This window comes from Gopherus evgoodei, chromosome 2 (assembly GCF_007399415.2).
Source record: "Gopherus evgoodei ecotype Sinaloan lineage chromosome 2, rGopEvg1_v1.p, whole genome shotgun sequence".
Lineage (NCBI taxonomy): Eukaryota > Metazoa > Chordata > Testudines > Testudinidae > Gopherus > Gopherus evgoodei.
In genome coordinates, this window is record NC_044323.1 from 41,741,653 (window position 1) to 41,758,631 (window position 16,979).

The window sequence follows — 16,979 nt, forward strand, 5'->3', positions numbered from 1 at the left end:
GTTGATATTTATTGGAATGTAGATTTGGGGGTTTCAGTTTCTTTTTTCCATCTATCTGTCATTTTCTCCCTTCCCCCCACAATAGACCTTTTTAATTTAAAAAATATAGGTTCAGCTGTCTGATCAAAATACTGTTTCTAAAAAGCAGTAGTCCACATGACAGCGTTCCCATGCAACTAACACTATAGTTCCCCGTGTTGGCAATCTCTAGATAGGAATCCTGGATTGAATCAGCACGGAGACTGAATGTCCTTCTCACCCCTTATGTATGGTCCCTGCTTGATGAAGTTGGAGGCTCATTGACATTGGTGGGTGAATAGCTTTCTTATGTTGCACCTGTCATTTGAAGACTAGCTTCCTGGCACGTCAGTTTGGGTATCTTTTACAAATGCTACATTTATCTTAAGTTTTAAAAATTGAGAGATGTGGGGAGGGGAAAAGATTTAATCTTTAGATTCTGCAGCATTATTCATCTCTAATTATTCCTGTGCCCTGAAGTCTATACAATGTCCATATTCTAAGAATTTAATGTTCTGCAGCATTGTGCTGTGCCAACAAAGAGTTGTTTCAACAGTCTTGTTAAATGCAGAGTAATTTTGGATCCTGCTTTGGCCAAAAGTGTTCAGATTCTTCTGAAACAAAGAATAACGCTATGAAGAACTTTTAATAGAAACAGCCTCCAGTGGACTTTGAACTTTGAGTTTTTAGTTATTTTGTTTACATTCTTAACATCTTGGGATGGCAGCAGGTGAGGCAATTTAACTCTCTTCTAATTTAGTCTCCTCTGGGTGCACTTGTTTCTTCTAGTTATTTTATGTTGTTTCAAATATATGCTTAAGTATGTAAGGTGTGTGTTAGTGAATCTTGTGTATTTCTTCCAAGAGAAAATGGTGCGATCTTCCCCCTCCTCTTTGTTTTCCCTTCTTTCCCCTCTTACAACTCTCTCCTCATTCACAGATGCAGAGGTTTCTTCCCTGCTCTCCTCCTCTAACCCCTTCAGTTGCCTGTTCCATCTCTGGATCTGTCTATCACCAACACTCATCTCCTCCTGTTACTCTTTTGCATATCCTCTCACTCTGCTCTCCTCTCACAGAGTCAAGCATGCTGTAGTCTCTCCCTTCTTAAACCCACCTTTGACCTCACTTGCCTCTTCAACTACTACCCTATCACCTTTTCCCCTTTAAGCTCATTGAACGCGGACTACAATTGCAGTCTGGAGTTCCTCTTCTCCAGTTCCAGCCTAAACCCTCTTTAAATCAACTTCTGCCTCATGCATTACACCAAAAATATTGCCACCAAAGTCTCTAATGACCTTCTCCTAGTCAGAGCCCAGAACCAGTACTCCATCCTCATCTTCCTTGACCTGTCAAGTGCCTTTAACACAGTTGACTATCTTCCTCTTCTCGAAATCTTGTCCTCCCTTGGCTTCCATGTCTCTGTCCTCTCCTGGTTCTTCTTCTACCTCTCATCGCTCCTTCAGTGTGTCCTTGGGATGATCTTCCTCATCACCCCTCCACCTTTCCCTGAGGTCTCCACGGGGCTCTGTCACTGGACTCTTTCTCTTTCTCCTCCACACCTTATCTCTGAGTAATCTCATCCATAAACACAAATTCTGCTCCCTTTCCTATGCTGATGACTTTCAGCTCTCCCTCTCTACTCTGACTTGTCTCTTGTCCAACATCAAATCTCAGTCCTTCTCTATTACGTGGCCTTATGAGTGTCTTCCTGTCAGCTCAAGCTCAACATGGCTGCTAACCTCTCCACCTCCAAGTCTCCCCTACTGCCAGCTCTTTCTCAATCATTGTGCACAACACAACCAGCCTGCCTGTCACTGAGGCCCGTAAACTGAGCATCGTGCTAGACTGAGGCCTCTCTCTATGTCCTTTCATCCAGGTTATAACTAAATCTTGCAGATTCTTTCTGCATAACATCTCTAAGGTTCTGCCTTTCCTATCCATCCAGAGAGTTAAAACTCTCATTCAGGCTCTCACCAACTCATCTGTCGATTAGTGCAACATCCTTCTCTCTGAATTGACAAATGTAATCTTGACCTACTCATATCCATTCAGAATGGTGCTGCAAAGACCATTTCCTAGCCAGTCACTCGTCATCCCTCTCTTTACATTCATCCTCTGGCTCCTCCTTCTCTATCACATCAAACGTAAGCTGTTTGTGTTCTCTTTCAAGACACTTGATGGCCTATCCCCACCCTACCAATCAGCTCTCATTCACTCAGCACATTATAGTAGCCCACTTGTTAAATTTCAAACAAGCATCTTTGTGGTCTCTCCCATGCTGCCACTCAGACTTGGGAGGCGTTACCCATAAATATCTACAAAGCTACCTCACTAACCTCTTCCACATCCCTTCTCAAAACTCTTCTTTGCCACAATGCCTACAAAATACTTGACAATGGTTAGGCTTCTGGTGCACTGGGAACACTGCCTGTCATGCTTACCAGTATTGTCTTACTGTTTCCTTGTACCCTTCCAATGGTGTCTCTGCAACCATCTGTTGTCTCTTGTCTTATACTTAGTCTTTGCTTTACAGAACTTCCAATCTATCTTTTTGTTCTGTCTGTACAGTGCCTAGCATAATAGGATCTTGGTCCAATACTAGGGCTCTAGGCATGATGATACTACAAACAATTTATTACTGATGATGATAAAAAAGGGGTTGTTGTACGAATACTATTTGCCAGTAATGTAAAGTGCCTGATATAGTCTCCACAGGCCATTAAGTAGCCCCACTGTATGAGAAGACCCAAGTAGAGTAAATTCTTTGGACTCCCTCCTGTGTGTCAAGCTGGGCATGGCTTTATGGGTACACACTTACTCTACCCCCCACCCTATGCCACACACACTTATACTCTCACACATGGACCCTCCATTCAGGGAAACATCTGTGGTTGAGGAGGAGAGACTTGTATTCAGCCATTATTAACCATCATGCGAAAGTATCCATCTCACTTTAAAACTAAAAAAACTGAAAAGAGGTTGGAGGTATGAGAAGAGAAATTTTACATAATTACAGTGCAGGCAAGTTGCCTTCTACTCATACTTCTCCTTCTCTTGGAGAAATGTTGGACAGTCAAACCTTCGGCTTGGATAGGCTACTTCATTATTTACTTTTTCACTTTCCTGAGTATAAACGAATAATTTGCACGGGAGGAAGGGATTCTTGCTGAATAGAGTTGCTCTCTTTGTCTGTGTCTCTGCTAAATTTCTCTCTTGTTTAACTACGTGCAGTGAACTCAGGAGCATTGCAATCTGGTCCTCCCATTGTTTAAATGTGTTACACCTGATGGCGAGTGTTTATCCATTGTAACTTTGTAGTAGTTTAACTAGAAACTTTCCCTTTGAATTCAATGGTACTTTCCAAGGAGTTCTAACAATATACAGTTAGGAGCAATACAATTAAAACCCAATACATTAATCAGCCTGTTCTAAACATAAAAATATAAAGCACTTTGTATGCAAATAATGATAAGCCTGTTGTGTCTTGGCTTATTGCTTGTATTAGTAGCATATTGTGGCGCACAAGGCTGGTTTCTAAACAAACAGCACAAAAACCTCTGTATTCTACAGTAATGGGCCAAACCCCTGTAGCAGGCAATAATGTTTTCTCAGCATTTGGAGCTATTGCTGTGTAATATTAGCTTATTTATAAAGGGTGAATTCAGAGTCACTAAAAGCATGTATTTTCCTCATAGATTTGAGATCACCAGGTGTCAAAACATAAGCTGACATTCATTGCAGTCACTCCTATTTAATCTATGCATATACTTACCAAGCCTCCAGCATCTGTTTCACAAGCATTCAGTTAGCTTACCTTCACAACACAACACAGTCAGCCAGAAACTTAATTTTTAAATGAAAGTTTAGATTCTGTGGAAGTAGATGTCCTAGGCCTTTTTTATTAGCCAGTGGACTGTAGAAACCTGCCTGCTTTCTTAGAAAGTCAGCTCTTCAGCCTGAGACTGCTTGAACACAGTGTCAGAAGGAATTATGTTGCCTTAAATAGAATGGAGGCAAAGTTCCACTAGAACGCTCTTTTTTTCCTCCCGGCTAACTATTGATTTTCCAGTCATAGGCACATATATATAAGCAAAATTCAAAGAAATATTCAAGTAAAATGTATTACATAATTTATTTTCAGATATTAATATTGCGTTTTATAATCCTTTAGGTGATAACATGCTTCATTAGGGATTTGAATATGAAAAAACTGCCCAGGTCATGACCTCCTTTAGTAATTAGAAGTTATTTCTCTGTCAGATGTTGACAACTCATGTCTTCCTGAGGAAGCAATGTATTCTATGCTAACACAGATAACATATGTGGTTATTGTAAATTCAAATGCTCTGATTCGGGTTATTGTAAATGTAACTGTCGCTCAGTAAAACGCAGTCTCGATCTTACAGCAAGCTCTCTGCCAACGGAAAATTTGCATAGTTGTCTCTTGTATTTCAACAAACAGCTAGTGTTAATACAATCTTCTTAACGAAATAATCTGAAGTACTGTGATACTTCACAATTACTTAGGCTTGGTCTACACTACAGCATTAGACCACTGTAAGGCAGCTTATGTCGACCTAATTATGTCATTGTATACGCTGCACCCTTGTTCCTGCCGACGTAAGTGCCCTACTACACTGACATCATAATTCTGCCTCCATAAGAGGCACAGGGCTTATGTCGGTGTAGTTAGGACAATGCAACATCTGTGTGAATATTGTAGGTTACTTATAGCGCTGCTGGCTGTCATTCTTGTCAATTTCACGGCTCCATGCTGAAGCATGAAATTGACAAGAAAGTCTAGTGGGTGGAGGGCTCCAGCTACAAGCCGGCTGCCCACAGACTCCCTGCCGGGCCCCTGCCTGGGCTCCCCACTCTCCAATGGGAGCCCAGGTGCTGCCCTGAGGCTCCTGGCTCCCACTGACCCAAGGCTCCTGGGGCTCTCTGCTCCCCGCCAGGAACACAGGAGCCAAGAGCTGGGTGGAGAAGGCAGCTGTGCTCCTGGCAGGGAGCCAAGAGCCCCTGCAGCTGCTGTTCTCCCTGCGAGGAGTGGGGAGCAAAGAGCAGAGGGAGGCAGTCCCCAGGCCGGGAGCGGGGAGGCAGCCCCCGACTGGGGAGCCAGGATCCTTTAGGCAGCTCCCAGGCAGGGATTGAGGAATCAGGAGCCTCATGGCAGAACCTAGGCTCCCAGCGGGGAACCAGGAACCCAGGGGCAGAGCTGTGTGTGGAGCTAAGAGCCCAGGCTCTCAGTCCCCCATGCTGCCCTTCTTAAGTCAGTGGAAGTGCTCCTGGTGAGGACACGCACCACGAATAGAAGAAGGGCAGTGTGGATATGAACCACTGCAGTAATTACTGTAGTGGCTGTAAATCGACCTAATATAGGTTGACTGAAGTTTTTAGTGTAAACGTGCCCTTACTGTTGTGTTTAAGGTGCAGAATGGATGATTTAGGAGAATGACACGTGTGGTCTTACGTTTCTAAGTCACTGTTTTTTATATGGTCTAGGTCAGTAGTAATTGAAAGTCATTTCCCTTGTGTGTCTATGTGATGGCCTATATGAAACAAGTTGGTGGTCTGAGTCCAGTTACTAATGGACACAGGCCCACATGACAGAACTACCACTGAGGTAGGTACCTTTAATAAGCTTATTCGAGAGGCCAGAGTCTGAGCCAGTATGTAGAAAGGAACAACCCACTCTCCCTCTTAGGGTTTTACTTCAAGAGCAAGTTGAAACCTAGCATCAGGGCAATGTCAGGGTTGTATTTCACTACCGAAGTCCATACTGTCAGTGTGTCTGGAGAAATGGTGGTGTCATGCAGTGTCAACTACAGCCACGCATGTATCTATGCCATGCCAAGAGTCCTAGACCATTGTGATATCAGATATAACTCAACCAGTCACCACCCTTACTCTACAGCTAACTTGTATGCAACAGTTTCGTTGTTTGTATGAGGGAGACTGCACAGATAGATAGTGGATTACTTTGCTCAGTTGCCACACCTGTGCACCCAATTGCCACCCGCACAAAGCAACACAAATCTCTTAGCACAATTTCCCTAGACACAAATCAACACCACAAATAGCACCAAACACACACAGCCCCTAACCACAGCATACTCCTATTCACCAGCTGCACAAATCACACAGCCCAACCCAAACACAAATCAGCACAGCCAGCCACACAACAATACAACAAGCACATGCAATAACCCTAAACATCACTCTGAGGCCTAAAAGGACTGTAAAGTCAGTGTGAAGCAATGGAAACCGCTACAAGCATGGTTGAAAGCTCTTTGTGTTTAGAATATCACCAGGTTCAGTTATCATGGGAATTCATAGTCTGTGACTGTCCTTCTTTTTTGGCTTTTTAACAAACAACTCTTTGAGCTCAATCTGTGCAATAGCACAGGCTTCCAGGTACTAGTAAATAACAAAAAGGAACATCTCAGATCATGGGAGTTGTCAGTCTGGCATCTTTTGTAAGTGCTGAATTTTTTTTATATTTTATTAGTTTGGTAAGGCCTTGACTTTGGTTAGCTGACTTTGTCAGTGAGAATAATGGTGTTCAATAAAGGCCTTCCCTGAAATCTTATTGACTTTTTGGAGTCATAGTAAAAATCTTGTATGCCTATCTGTATGCCCTCGCTGTACTGAAACCTCATGCTAACAGATACCTGAATTGTGATACCACCCATTGTCTAGAGATCCCATTTCATGTTTTAGATCAGTAGGTGATCATGTCTGTGCTCTGGCAATCTCTAGGTTTAGTGTTTTTTAGATGCTCACTTCAAAGTTTTGCAGGGAGGTATGAGATTATTTCCCAAAGGTGCTGCCATCTGTAGTTGTTTCCTTTTCTTTAGTAGCTCTCTTCCACTTTCTGCTCTATGGTCATAGACGCATGGGTTTATAATTTTTTTTTTAATTAAATACATTTTGATTAATACTGTACTTCGGTGGGTGATCGTTTTTAAACATAAACTAATGATCGCTGTGTCTAATAAATTCTTTAATATAAATGGATCTAAGAAAAATATTATTACAGATCATAAAAATGTATACAGTTTGGCTTTTAATTTCAGTGAAGAAGCAAAGCAAAAGCATTCTTGAATTTTAAAACAATAGTTAACATTGTCCTCTCTTATACTATTGCAAATTTTGGCCATTAGTGCATTTAAATTATGGGCTATATGCATTTGCACTATGCTTGTGCAAATCTTCTTGAAGAATGGAAAGAAGAAAATGTATTTAAAAAAATATAAAATACTTCTTGCAAAGATTATCAGGTGGAAAATTAAGAAATTTAAATGCCAGTTTTCTGGCAGTATTAACAGGTTAGCTTTAATTTCACCTTCCCTTGATAAAAGATAATATAATGTATAATAATAACATACCATTATTCTTTCACTTGATAGGAAATAGCACCAGGTATGACCTTACCCCTGTCACTGCAGTCAGTGTTCATTTGCTCAACAGCGATGGGACTCCAATCCCAGTGAATGGTCCCATCTACGTAACAGTGCCTCTGCCAACAAACAGCAACCTGAAGCACAATGGCCATGTTCCAGCATGGAGATTTGACCAAAAATCTGGTAAGCAGTATTTTGTAGTGATCCTGCAATCATTTTCATTCCTCTGAAGCTTGCTTCTCACTGTTTTTCGTTTAATGTCCCTTTTAGAGAGTATAAAAATCTGTTTTCTTGGCTGTGTCTAAAAGTAAAATTTGTATTAATAAAGCTACATGATTAGGTATTAAAAGCTAAACAGTTGTGTATGACGTGTATTGTTTCCATTTATAACTTTTTTGTGTAAACTTTGTCAATATTTGAATGGTGTTTTGAATAAAAAATTAATCTGCTTTTAAGTTATCTAACAATGTAGATTTCAACATCTGGAAGGGTTTTGTACATCTAGATTAACAAAAATCAGTTGTGAGCAAATGAGAGGCACTGAACACTTTGAAAGGATGAGAAATGCCATGAACATACACTGTCAAACAAAATGCAGTGAGTTGTCTCTGTTGCTCTGTGAAATTCACTGCTTGACAGAAAGCCAGCAGAAGGCATATATATTATGCAAGCCATGTTTAAGATTTAAACCCTCATAGTTTGAAGTGGTGCATGTGCCTCATGCTGGCCCTCTGTACAGGAGTAAATCTCACCTTGAATGATTTAATTGGCTCCTGAAGGGTTTAGCTGATTGAGGAGCAATTTCAGGAGGAGAAGAAAGAGGAATGGAAGAGGAGAAGAGTAGAGATTAGAAAGAAAGAGAAGTGGGAAGTCAGAAGCATGGATTTCCTGGAGAGAGAGAAATTTTTAGGTGCTTCTGGCAGGTGAGAGATTTGTCTTAAATTATGATACCTTGTAGAAAATTTCAGAAACAGAAGAACAAGTATGAAACCATTTTTTCCTCAAATGAGCATTTGGCTTATCTTCTGCCTCTATTAACTGAAGGCGTATCTTGGGTTTCAAAGTATCATTCCTAACCAAAAAAAAAATCTGTTAGAGGAAATCTGTTAGAGAAAAAAAATTATTAGAGGATTTATTTAGAAATGGCTCTGAACATCCTGCAGAACTTAATAAAGAAGGATATGTCTTCTGTAGAATGTTTAGATCAAATTTAAAGAATGTAATGGAGAAGGCTTTGGAATTTTTACACAAGATGTGAAATAGCAGGTTTTCTGTTTACCCCTAGCTAATTTGAAAATCCTTCTCTTAACTCCTACTTACTTGATCTGCTTTTTATAGCACAGTTAGCAGTAGGGTTCATGCATTCAGGTTCTTCCTGAAGCTGATTTTGATTTGTGATTCTAGAAACTGTTCTGTTTTTCACTTGTTCAAAAGAAGAATAGGAAGACTGATTCATTCATTTTCCACACAAGAAGCTGTCCATCCCTAATCCTTCCTGTCTGCTGCATTATAACTGAAGCATGGCTCACTGGTAGTTACTGTAAAAGATTATGATTTTGATTTTAAGGTGACTGCTGATTTATGACTAAACTTCCATGTCCCAATAGTGGGGCAGTAAAAGCTCTCTTTGTTTTTCACTATTGCATATAAAGGACTAGATACCCACAAAACTGAGTGACTGGCTAACAAAATGGCAGATGAAATTTATTGTTGATAAATGCAAAGTAGTGTGGCTTGGAAAACATAATCTCAACTATACATACAAAATGATGGGGTCTAAATTAGGTATTACCATTCAGGAAAGAGATCTTGGAGTCATTAGGATAGTTCTCTGAAAACATCCACTCAGTGTGCAGCAGCAGGCAAAAAAGCTAATAAAATGTTAGGAACCACTAGGAAAGGGATAGGTGGTAATAAGATAGAAAATGTCATAATCCGCTATATAAATTCATGCTACATACACACCTTGAACACTACATGCAGTTCTGGTCACCCCATCTCAAAAAAAAAATTAGAATTGGAAAAAGTACAACGAAGGACAAAAAACAGGAATAGGGATATGGAAAAGCTCCATATGAGGAGGGATTAAAAAGACTGGGACTGTTCAGTTTGGAAAAGAGACGACTGTGAGGGAATATGCTAGATGTCTATCAAATAATGAATGGTGTAGAGAGAGTGAATACACAAAGAACCAGGGATCGCCCAATGAAATTAATAGGCAGCAGGTTTAAAACAACAGGAAGCACTTCTGCACACAACACGCACAGTCAAACTCTGATACTCGTTGTCAGGGATGTTGTCAAGGCCAAAAGTATAACTGGGTTCCACCAAGAATTAGATAAATTCATGGACAATAGGTCTTTCAGTGGTTTTTAACCAAGATGGTGAGAGATGAAACGCAATGCTCTGGGTTTCCCTGTACCTCTGACTGCCAGAAGCTGGCTCTGGACAACAGGGGATGAATCACTTGATAACTGCCTTGTTCTGTTCATTCCCTCGGAACCACCTGGTACCAGACACTATTGGAAGACAAGGTACTGGGCTAAATGGATTATTGGTCTGACCCAGTATGGCCATTCTTATCTTCATCTGAGGCCAGTATGCACTGGATGTAACTGAATTGGGGTAACTGGTGCCACAAAAAGGGGCTGTTCGAGCCCTCTCAGCTGGTTCTGTATTGGCTGCATATACAGATGTGCCATGAGGCTAGTGGAGTATTGCTGGAGACTTTGATGCTGGTGGGCGAATGACGTACAGACCATAAAAAGTGCTCTGCACTGATAGTCATTCAGAACAGTCAGGAAATTTAAAGTCCAACTTCTTCATCTCTCTAGCTGGTAGAGACTGGGAGTGGTACAGGAGAATCAAGAACTCATTTGCGTAGTGGGGACAGGGACCATAATACACAACCCCACCATTTCTGGCTGAATAGGAACATCATTTAATAGACTCCAGGAAGGAGTCCCGGTCCAGAAGTATGATGGCCAAGAACACTGGGAATTCAGTTCTTCCTTCAGTTATGTGGGTGTAAATCCTGTTGAAATCAAGAAGCTGTATGGGGTTGCATGTCAGGAGTGAAATCAGTCTAAAGTCTCAGTTTGTTTATGTATAAAGAGAGAAAAATATAGCAACCTTCAAGATTGACAGGACCAAGAGAAATCTTAGAAGAGAAATGGCAAGACAACTTTGATAAATTTCTTCCAAATATCCCTTACTTTCAAAATTATAATATCTGTAATATTAAGTAAAAGTAACTCCCATTGTTGGCTGAGATTCAAAAGAAAGAAACCTACAATCTCCATAAATACCAAACACACATTTGCGAACACAGCAAGATGATGGACTTGCATTTTGGCATATCTTTAGAAGACATGACTCCATAATGCTAATGCACCTGTGCCTGCTATTCCCAGTACTTACAATTGCTGAGGAGTACAGAGTACCATCATGAAAATAAAGTTGGATTCATTAATTTAGACAAAACTTCTCAGGGGCATAATTAGTTGCTGTTTTATTTTATTAATTATTCAAAGGTACTACTGCTTTAATTTGCTTCATGTGCCAGGCATTCAAACCAGTACATTTGTTTAGTAATGAAACATCTTATTTGGAACAGTATGAAATAGATAAAGCAGATTGTTATCAGAATAATTTTTCTGATTTCCCATTCCATCAGTGTCACTGGAACAGCTTTCACTTAAATATGCGTGGTTCCCCCCCCCAATACCTCTACAGGGTAGAGCTTATGGTAACAAAAATGCAGACTGCCCATGGCAAACAACCTAAAAAACTGTCAATTTTGGCCAATGTAAAGAGTCATCTCTCCGCTCTGTAGAAGAAAGTTCTGGTGTTTCGAGTCTAGAAGCCTGTGTTTCGGGTCTAGAAGCCTCTGGGTTTGTATAAGGACAATGTTTTCCCAGCAAAATTATTGAATCCCGAGGATGAAACATGTCTAATATTTCTCTCTCCGTGCCAGAAACGTGAGAAGTATTTCACCTTTTTAGAGTCAACTATACTGCATACAAAAAGAATGAGGAGTACTTGTGGCACCTTAGAGACTAACAGATTTATTTGGGCATAAGCTTTCATGGGCTAAAACCCACTTCATCAGATTCATGGAGACTCCATGCATCTAAATATCCATGAGACCCACCATAATTTGGGACCCTACTTCTAGATGATGTCATGGTATCCTCTCTAACTGAGGATAGCCCAGTTATTGGGAAGAGACCAGTAATAGCAATGGGTGATTCGGTTATTAGAAATATAGGTAGTTGAGTTTGTGATGACCAGGAGAACAGCATGGTAAATTGCCTAGCGGATGTGAAGGTTGCAGATTTCATGAGATATTTAGACAGGCTTATGTATGGTGCTGGGGAGGAGCTGGTGGTCGTGGTACATGCAGGTACAAATGACACAGGAAAAAGATAGGAGAGAGACCAAATTTAGGCTGCTAGTTAAGAGATTAAAGTCCAGGGCCTCCACGTTAGCATTCTCTGAAAAGCTTCCCATTCCCTGAACAGGGACAGAAAGACAGGCAGAACTGTAGGGGGCCATTGGATGGTTGGAGCGCTAAAAGGAGAACTCAAGGAATATACAACCATTGCAAAGAAGCTAAGTGAATTCTTTGCATTGCAGCTGATGCGAGAGAGGTCACCACACCTGAGAAATTCTTTTTAGGTGACAAATCTGAGTAACTGTCCAGATTGAGGTGTCCATAGAGGAGTTTTTGAACAAATTGATAAATTAAACTGTAATAAATCAGCACGGCCAGATGATATCCACCCAAGAGTTTTGAAGGAACTCAAACATGAAATTGCAGAACTACAAACTGTGGTATGTAACTTATTGCTTGAATCAGCCTCTATACCAGATGACTGGAGGGTAGCTAATGTAATACTGATATTTTTTTAAAATGCTCCCAAGGTAAGCTTAACTCCAGTACCAGGCAAATTGGTTGAAACTGTAATAAATAACAGAATTTTCAGACACACCTGAACACCAATATGTTGAAGAGTCAACATAGCTTTTGTAAAGGGCAATCATGCCTCACCAATTTATTAGAATTCTTTGAGGGTGTCAACAAGCATGTGGACAAAGATGAAGCAGTTGATCTAGTGTATTTGGGCTTTCGGAAAGTCTTTTTGACAAGGTCCGTCACCAGGGCTCTCAAGCAAACTAAGCAGTTGTGAGATAAGAGGAAAGATCTTCTGATAGATCAGTAACAGGTTAAAAGTAGGAAACAAAGGGTGGGAATAAATTATTGGCTTCACAATGAAGTGAGGTAAATAGCGAGATCCCCCAAGGATCTGTACTGGGACCTGTGCTGTTATCATAAATGCTCTGGAAAAGAGGGTGAACAGTGGTAAAACTTGAAGGTGACACAAAATTACTCAAGATAATTAAGTCCAAAGCTGACTGAGAAGAATTACAAAGAGATCTCATTAAATAGGATGACTGGGCAGCCACGTGGAAGATGAAATTCAGTGAAAGTAATGCACTGTACGTACAAAATGATGGGGTGTAAATTAGCTGTTACCACTCAAAGAGATCTTGGAGTCATTGTGGATAGTTCTCTGAAAATATATGCTCAATGTGCGATGGAACCATTAGGAAAGTGATAGATAATAAAACAGAAAATATCATAGTGTCACTGTATAAATCCATGGTACTGCATGGAGTTCTGATTGCTCCATTAAAAAAGATAGAATAGAATAGGAAAAGGTACAGAGAAGGGCAACTACAATGATAAGGGATATGGAACAACTTCCAGATGAGAGATTAAAAAGACTGGGACTGTTCAGCTTAGAAAAGAGACGACTGGGGCGAGCTGCGGGGTGGGGAGAATATGATAAAGGTCTATAAAATCATGAATGGTGTGGAGAACGTGAATAAGGAAGTGTTATTTACCCTTTCACCTAACACAAGATCTAGGGGTCACCCAATGACATTAATAGACAGTAGGTTTCAAACAAACGAAAGGAAGTACTTCTTCACAGAATGTACAGTTAACCTATGGAACTCATTGCCAGATGAAGTTGAGAAGGCCAAAAGTATAACTGGGTTCGTGGAGAATAGCTCTATCAATCGCTATTAGCCAGGATGGTCAGGGACGCAACCCCATGCGCTGGGTGTCCCTGAAGGTAGAACTGGATGACGGGATGGATCCCTTAAAATTGCCCTGTTCCGTTCATTCCCTGTGAAGCATCTAGCATTGTCCACTCTGAGACAACAGGATACTGGGTTAGGTGGACCATTGGTCTGACCCAGTATGGCCATTTCTATGTTCTTACCATTTGACTGGCTTCTGCTTCACTGTAATGTGCTTGGTTTTTATTTGTTTGAGAAAATCCTTCAGGTCAATCAGTTTACATTTCAAGTACTAAGTAAGGGGTGGGCAAACTTTTTGGCCTGAGGGCCACATTGGGGAATAGAAATTGTATGGTGGGCCATGAATGCTCACAAAACTGGGGTTGGGGTCAGGAGGGGGTGAGGGCTCTCGGGTGGGGCTGGAGATGAGGATTTTGGGGTTAGGAGGGTGCTCTGGGCTGGGATTCAGAGGGTGGGGGGAGGGGTTCAGGGCCGAGGCAGGAAGGGCTGCGGATGCAGGATCCAGGGTGGAGCTTGGGATGAAAGGTTTGAGGTACAGGAGGGGGATCAGGGGTGGGGGTGGGGGTGGGGGTTGAGGCATGGGGAGAGGTTCAGGGGTGCAGGCTCCAAGCAGCGCTTACCTCAAGCTGCTCCCGAAAGCAGTGGCATGTCCCTTCTGCAGCTCCTACATGTCGAGTGGCCCTTGACCCTGCTAGAGCTCCAGAGTGGGGCTATGCTGTTTCCAGGAGCCATGTAGTGCAGCCCCCAACCCTGCGCCCCAGAGCAGGGCCATGCTGTGGCTTCCAGAAGCCATATGGTGCGGCCCACGCCCGGGCTGGAGTGGGTTCAAGCCATGTGGTGCAGCACCGGAGCGGGGCTAACCCGCGTGGTGAGGCCCTTGGCCCAACTGGAGCGGCAGAGCTGGGCAGGCCCCAGACTCCACTCCCCAGCGGGAGCTCGCGGGCTGGCTTAAAACAGCTCATGGGCCATAGTTTGCCCACCCCTGTACTAAGTCCTATTCTCTGTGTGATGTGAAAGTGCTTGCAAATGTGTGTTTGGTGTCTAATTTTTCAAAGTATATGACAATGCATAACTAGATATCCAGGAGTGCATAGTGTAGAGATCAGGATTGATCCCTCAGTGAAGCTTTTGGTACATCCAATTAACACCTTAACCCCAAAGAGTTGGCTTGTCTTGGATGTAATGGCAAGGGATTCAGGGGTGAGGAGGTTAAAACTTTTTTTCCTTTTTTCCCTTAGTAAAATATTTATGTTCTTCCATGCTCTAATGTTTAAATGAAACTGAGTGTAGCTCAGTGTCCTGTTTCAGTGTATTTCCTTTTCCCTGAACACTTAACATACGTCTTGGACATAACCTTGTTGTCTTTAACTTACCAGCTTCTGTGCAGAGAACAGAACGTATTCCATGATGAATGAAAACTCAACCATGCATTAATGTAAAGGATAACAATGTGGAAGGAAGAAAAATATCTTGGGGATCTCTTTTTACAAAGAAAGATGTTTTATACACTGGAACAGTACAGTACTAGTGCTTTGACTGCATATAATCCTGCTCGGTGCCTATCTGCATCTTCATATGCCTAAATACCTTTGAAAATCTCTCCCCAGTTAAGTCATTGGCAAAATGTCTTTTGATTTCAGCGGGGTCAGGGTTTCATCCCGTGTGTCTTAATTCCTCACCTGTAAAATGAGGATAATACTTCCTACCCTCAAATGGGTCTTGTGCTTGTGAATACATGAATGCACAGATACTGGTGTTGTGAGTGCCACAGAAAAGTTCATTAAATATAAATTTGAAGTAGGCTTTTATTTATTTTTACTAGGTAAAGTAATTCTCACATGCTGAGGAGGATTCTAGAGCACTGAAGAATTAAAACACCTTATTGTAGATTCCAGCTGTCTGTTATATCGCAAATTATTCTAAAGCAATTGACTGGTGAAAGCCCCTGATTAAACCTCTTATGGAGAGTCTAGGAGATTCAGCTGGGCTGAGAGGAGACTTGCTGCATTCACATGTTCTGTGACAGATATAGGCAAATGACACTGTCCACATAAGGTCTTACATATTTGGCAGGTTTATTTACTGTAATACTGACCAATGAAAAGTTATGTTAGTGAGAGCTGTGGTGGATGCAGTGAATGAAGAGAATCTGTCTGCTGGGCCAGGCTGTCTGTGCACACTTGCAAGCTTTTGGTGTGATAAGTGACTGGGAGAGGAACAACTGGGAGGCATCTGGTGAGGCATAGGTCCTGGGGGAATATTTTAGCAAACATCTCAAGCATTAAGATAGGGTTCTAGAATTGTTTATATTAAAGTGAATTATTTGTAATCTTTGGTGGTATGAATAATTTACAGTTTTCTAGAAAGTCTGTTGATTTTATATGAGTGGTCTCGAAGGGTATGTATGTACAGCAAAGAAAAGCCCATAACACTTGACTTGGGCTTGTGAGCCTCTGGCTGCAGGGCTGTTTCGTTGCTGTGTAGACTTCCAGGTTCTGCCTGAGCTCTGGGATTCTCCCATCTCACAGGTCCTTGAGCCTGGGCTCCAGCCCAAGTCCGGAAGTCTGCACAGCAATGAAACAGCCCTGCGGGACCAGCCACTGGTGTCTAGTTGCTATGTAGATGTACCCTAAGTCAAGGATAGTTGGACTGCAAGAGATAATTACTGCACACATAGTGATGTACTTGCTATGAGATTTCACACACTTTGGTCCTTCAGCATCCCAACAAAACCCACTGAATACCAAAACCTCTCTGTATGTGATTGTAATATAGTCCACTTATTATGGTAACTATTTGTATTATAGTAGCATCCAAAGGCACCAGCCAGAATCAGAGCACCATTTGCTGGGCACAGCGTGCACACACAGGAAGAAGACCTGTTCCCTGCCCCAAATAGCTTATAATCAAAGTCAGTCTGTATAACCAAATTCAAACTTCTGGCTACTATATCGCCAGAAACTATCAGGTTAGCTGAACATATGGAAATTCTCTTGCAAATTGTGAAGAGGAAATCGGCCTCTACAAAGTTCCCAGATTACACTGTGTATTACTTCTGTAGTTTACAAGCTCTTTGACAACTTGATTTTGACTTTCTTTTTAATCTCAAAACTGTCAAGGTTAAATTCCTCTTTTTAAAGATTAAATCCACTAAGGAGTACAGTTTAACTGCTTTCAAAGAATTCTGTTCTTTCCGAGTGTTGCCATAGAAATGGCGGTTACCAAAAACAGCTTTTTAATCGTGTATGAAGCCTGCATAATATAATAGATGCAAATATAATTGCAGAGTAGTAGACAGATCTCAGCTTCAGTGGGGGAAGAGGGGAGAAGCTCTTTGCTGATGCTTCACATGTTTAGCTCTCTGAGGGAGGTTTTGGCTAGCATGATCCCTTTGGAGGAGTGTAATTAAGAACATGGGTCACAGGCAGTTGTGGTTGTGTTTTAT

At 41.5% G+C, this 16,979-nt stretch overlaps 1 protein-coding gene across 1 annotated transcript in view; it reads left to right on the top strand.

Moving 5' to 3' along the window:
• FAM171A1 (family with sequence similarity 171 member A1) overlaps positions 1–16,979 on the top strand; it is a 125,398-nt gene that overhangs the window by 91,215 nt on the left and 17,204 nt on the right. The window contains exon 5 of the mRNA XM_030550461.1: positions 7,430–7,606. Within this exon, the coding sequence (XP_030406321.1) occupies positions 7,430–7,606 (177 nt within the window). The remainder of the gene's footprint in view (positions 1–7,429; positions 7,607–16,979) is intronic.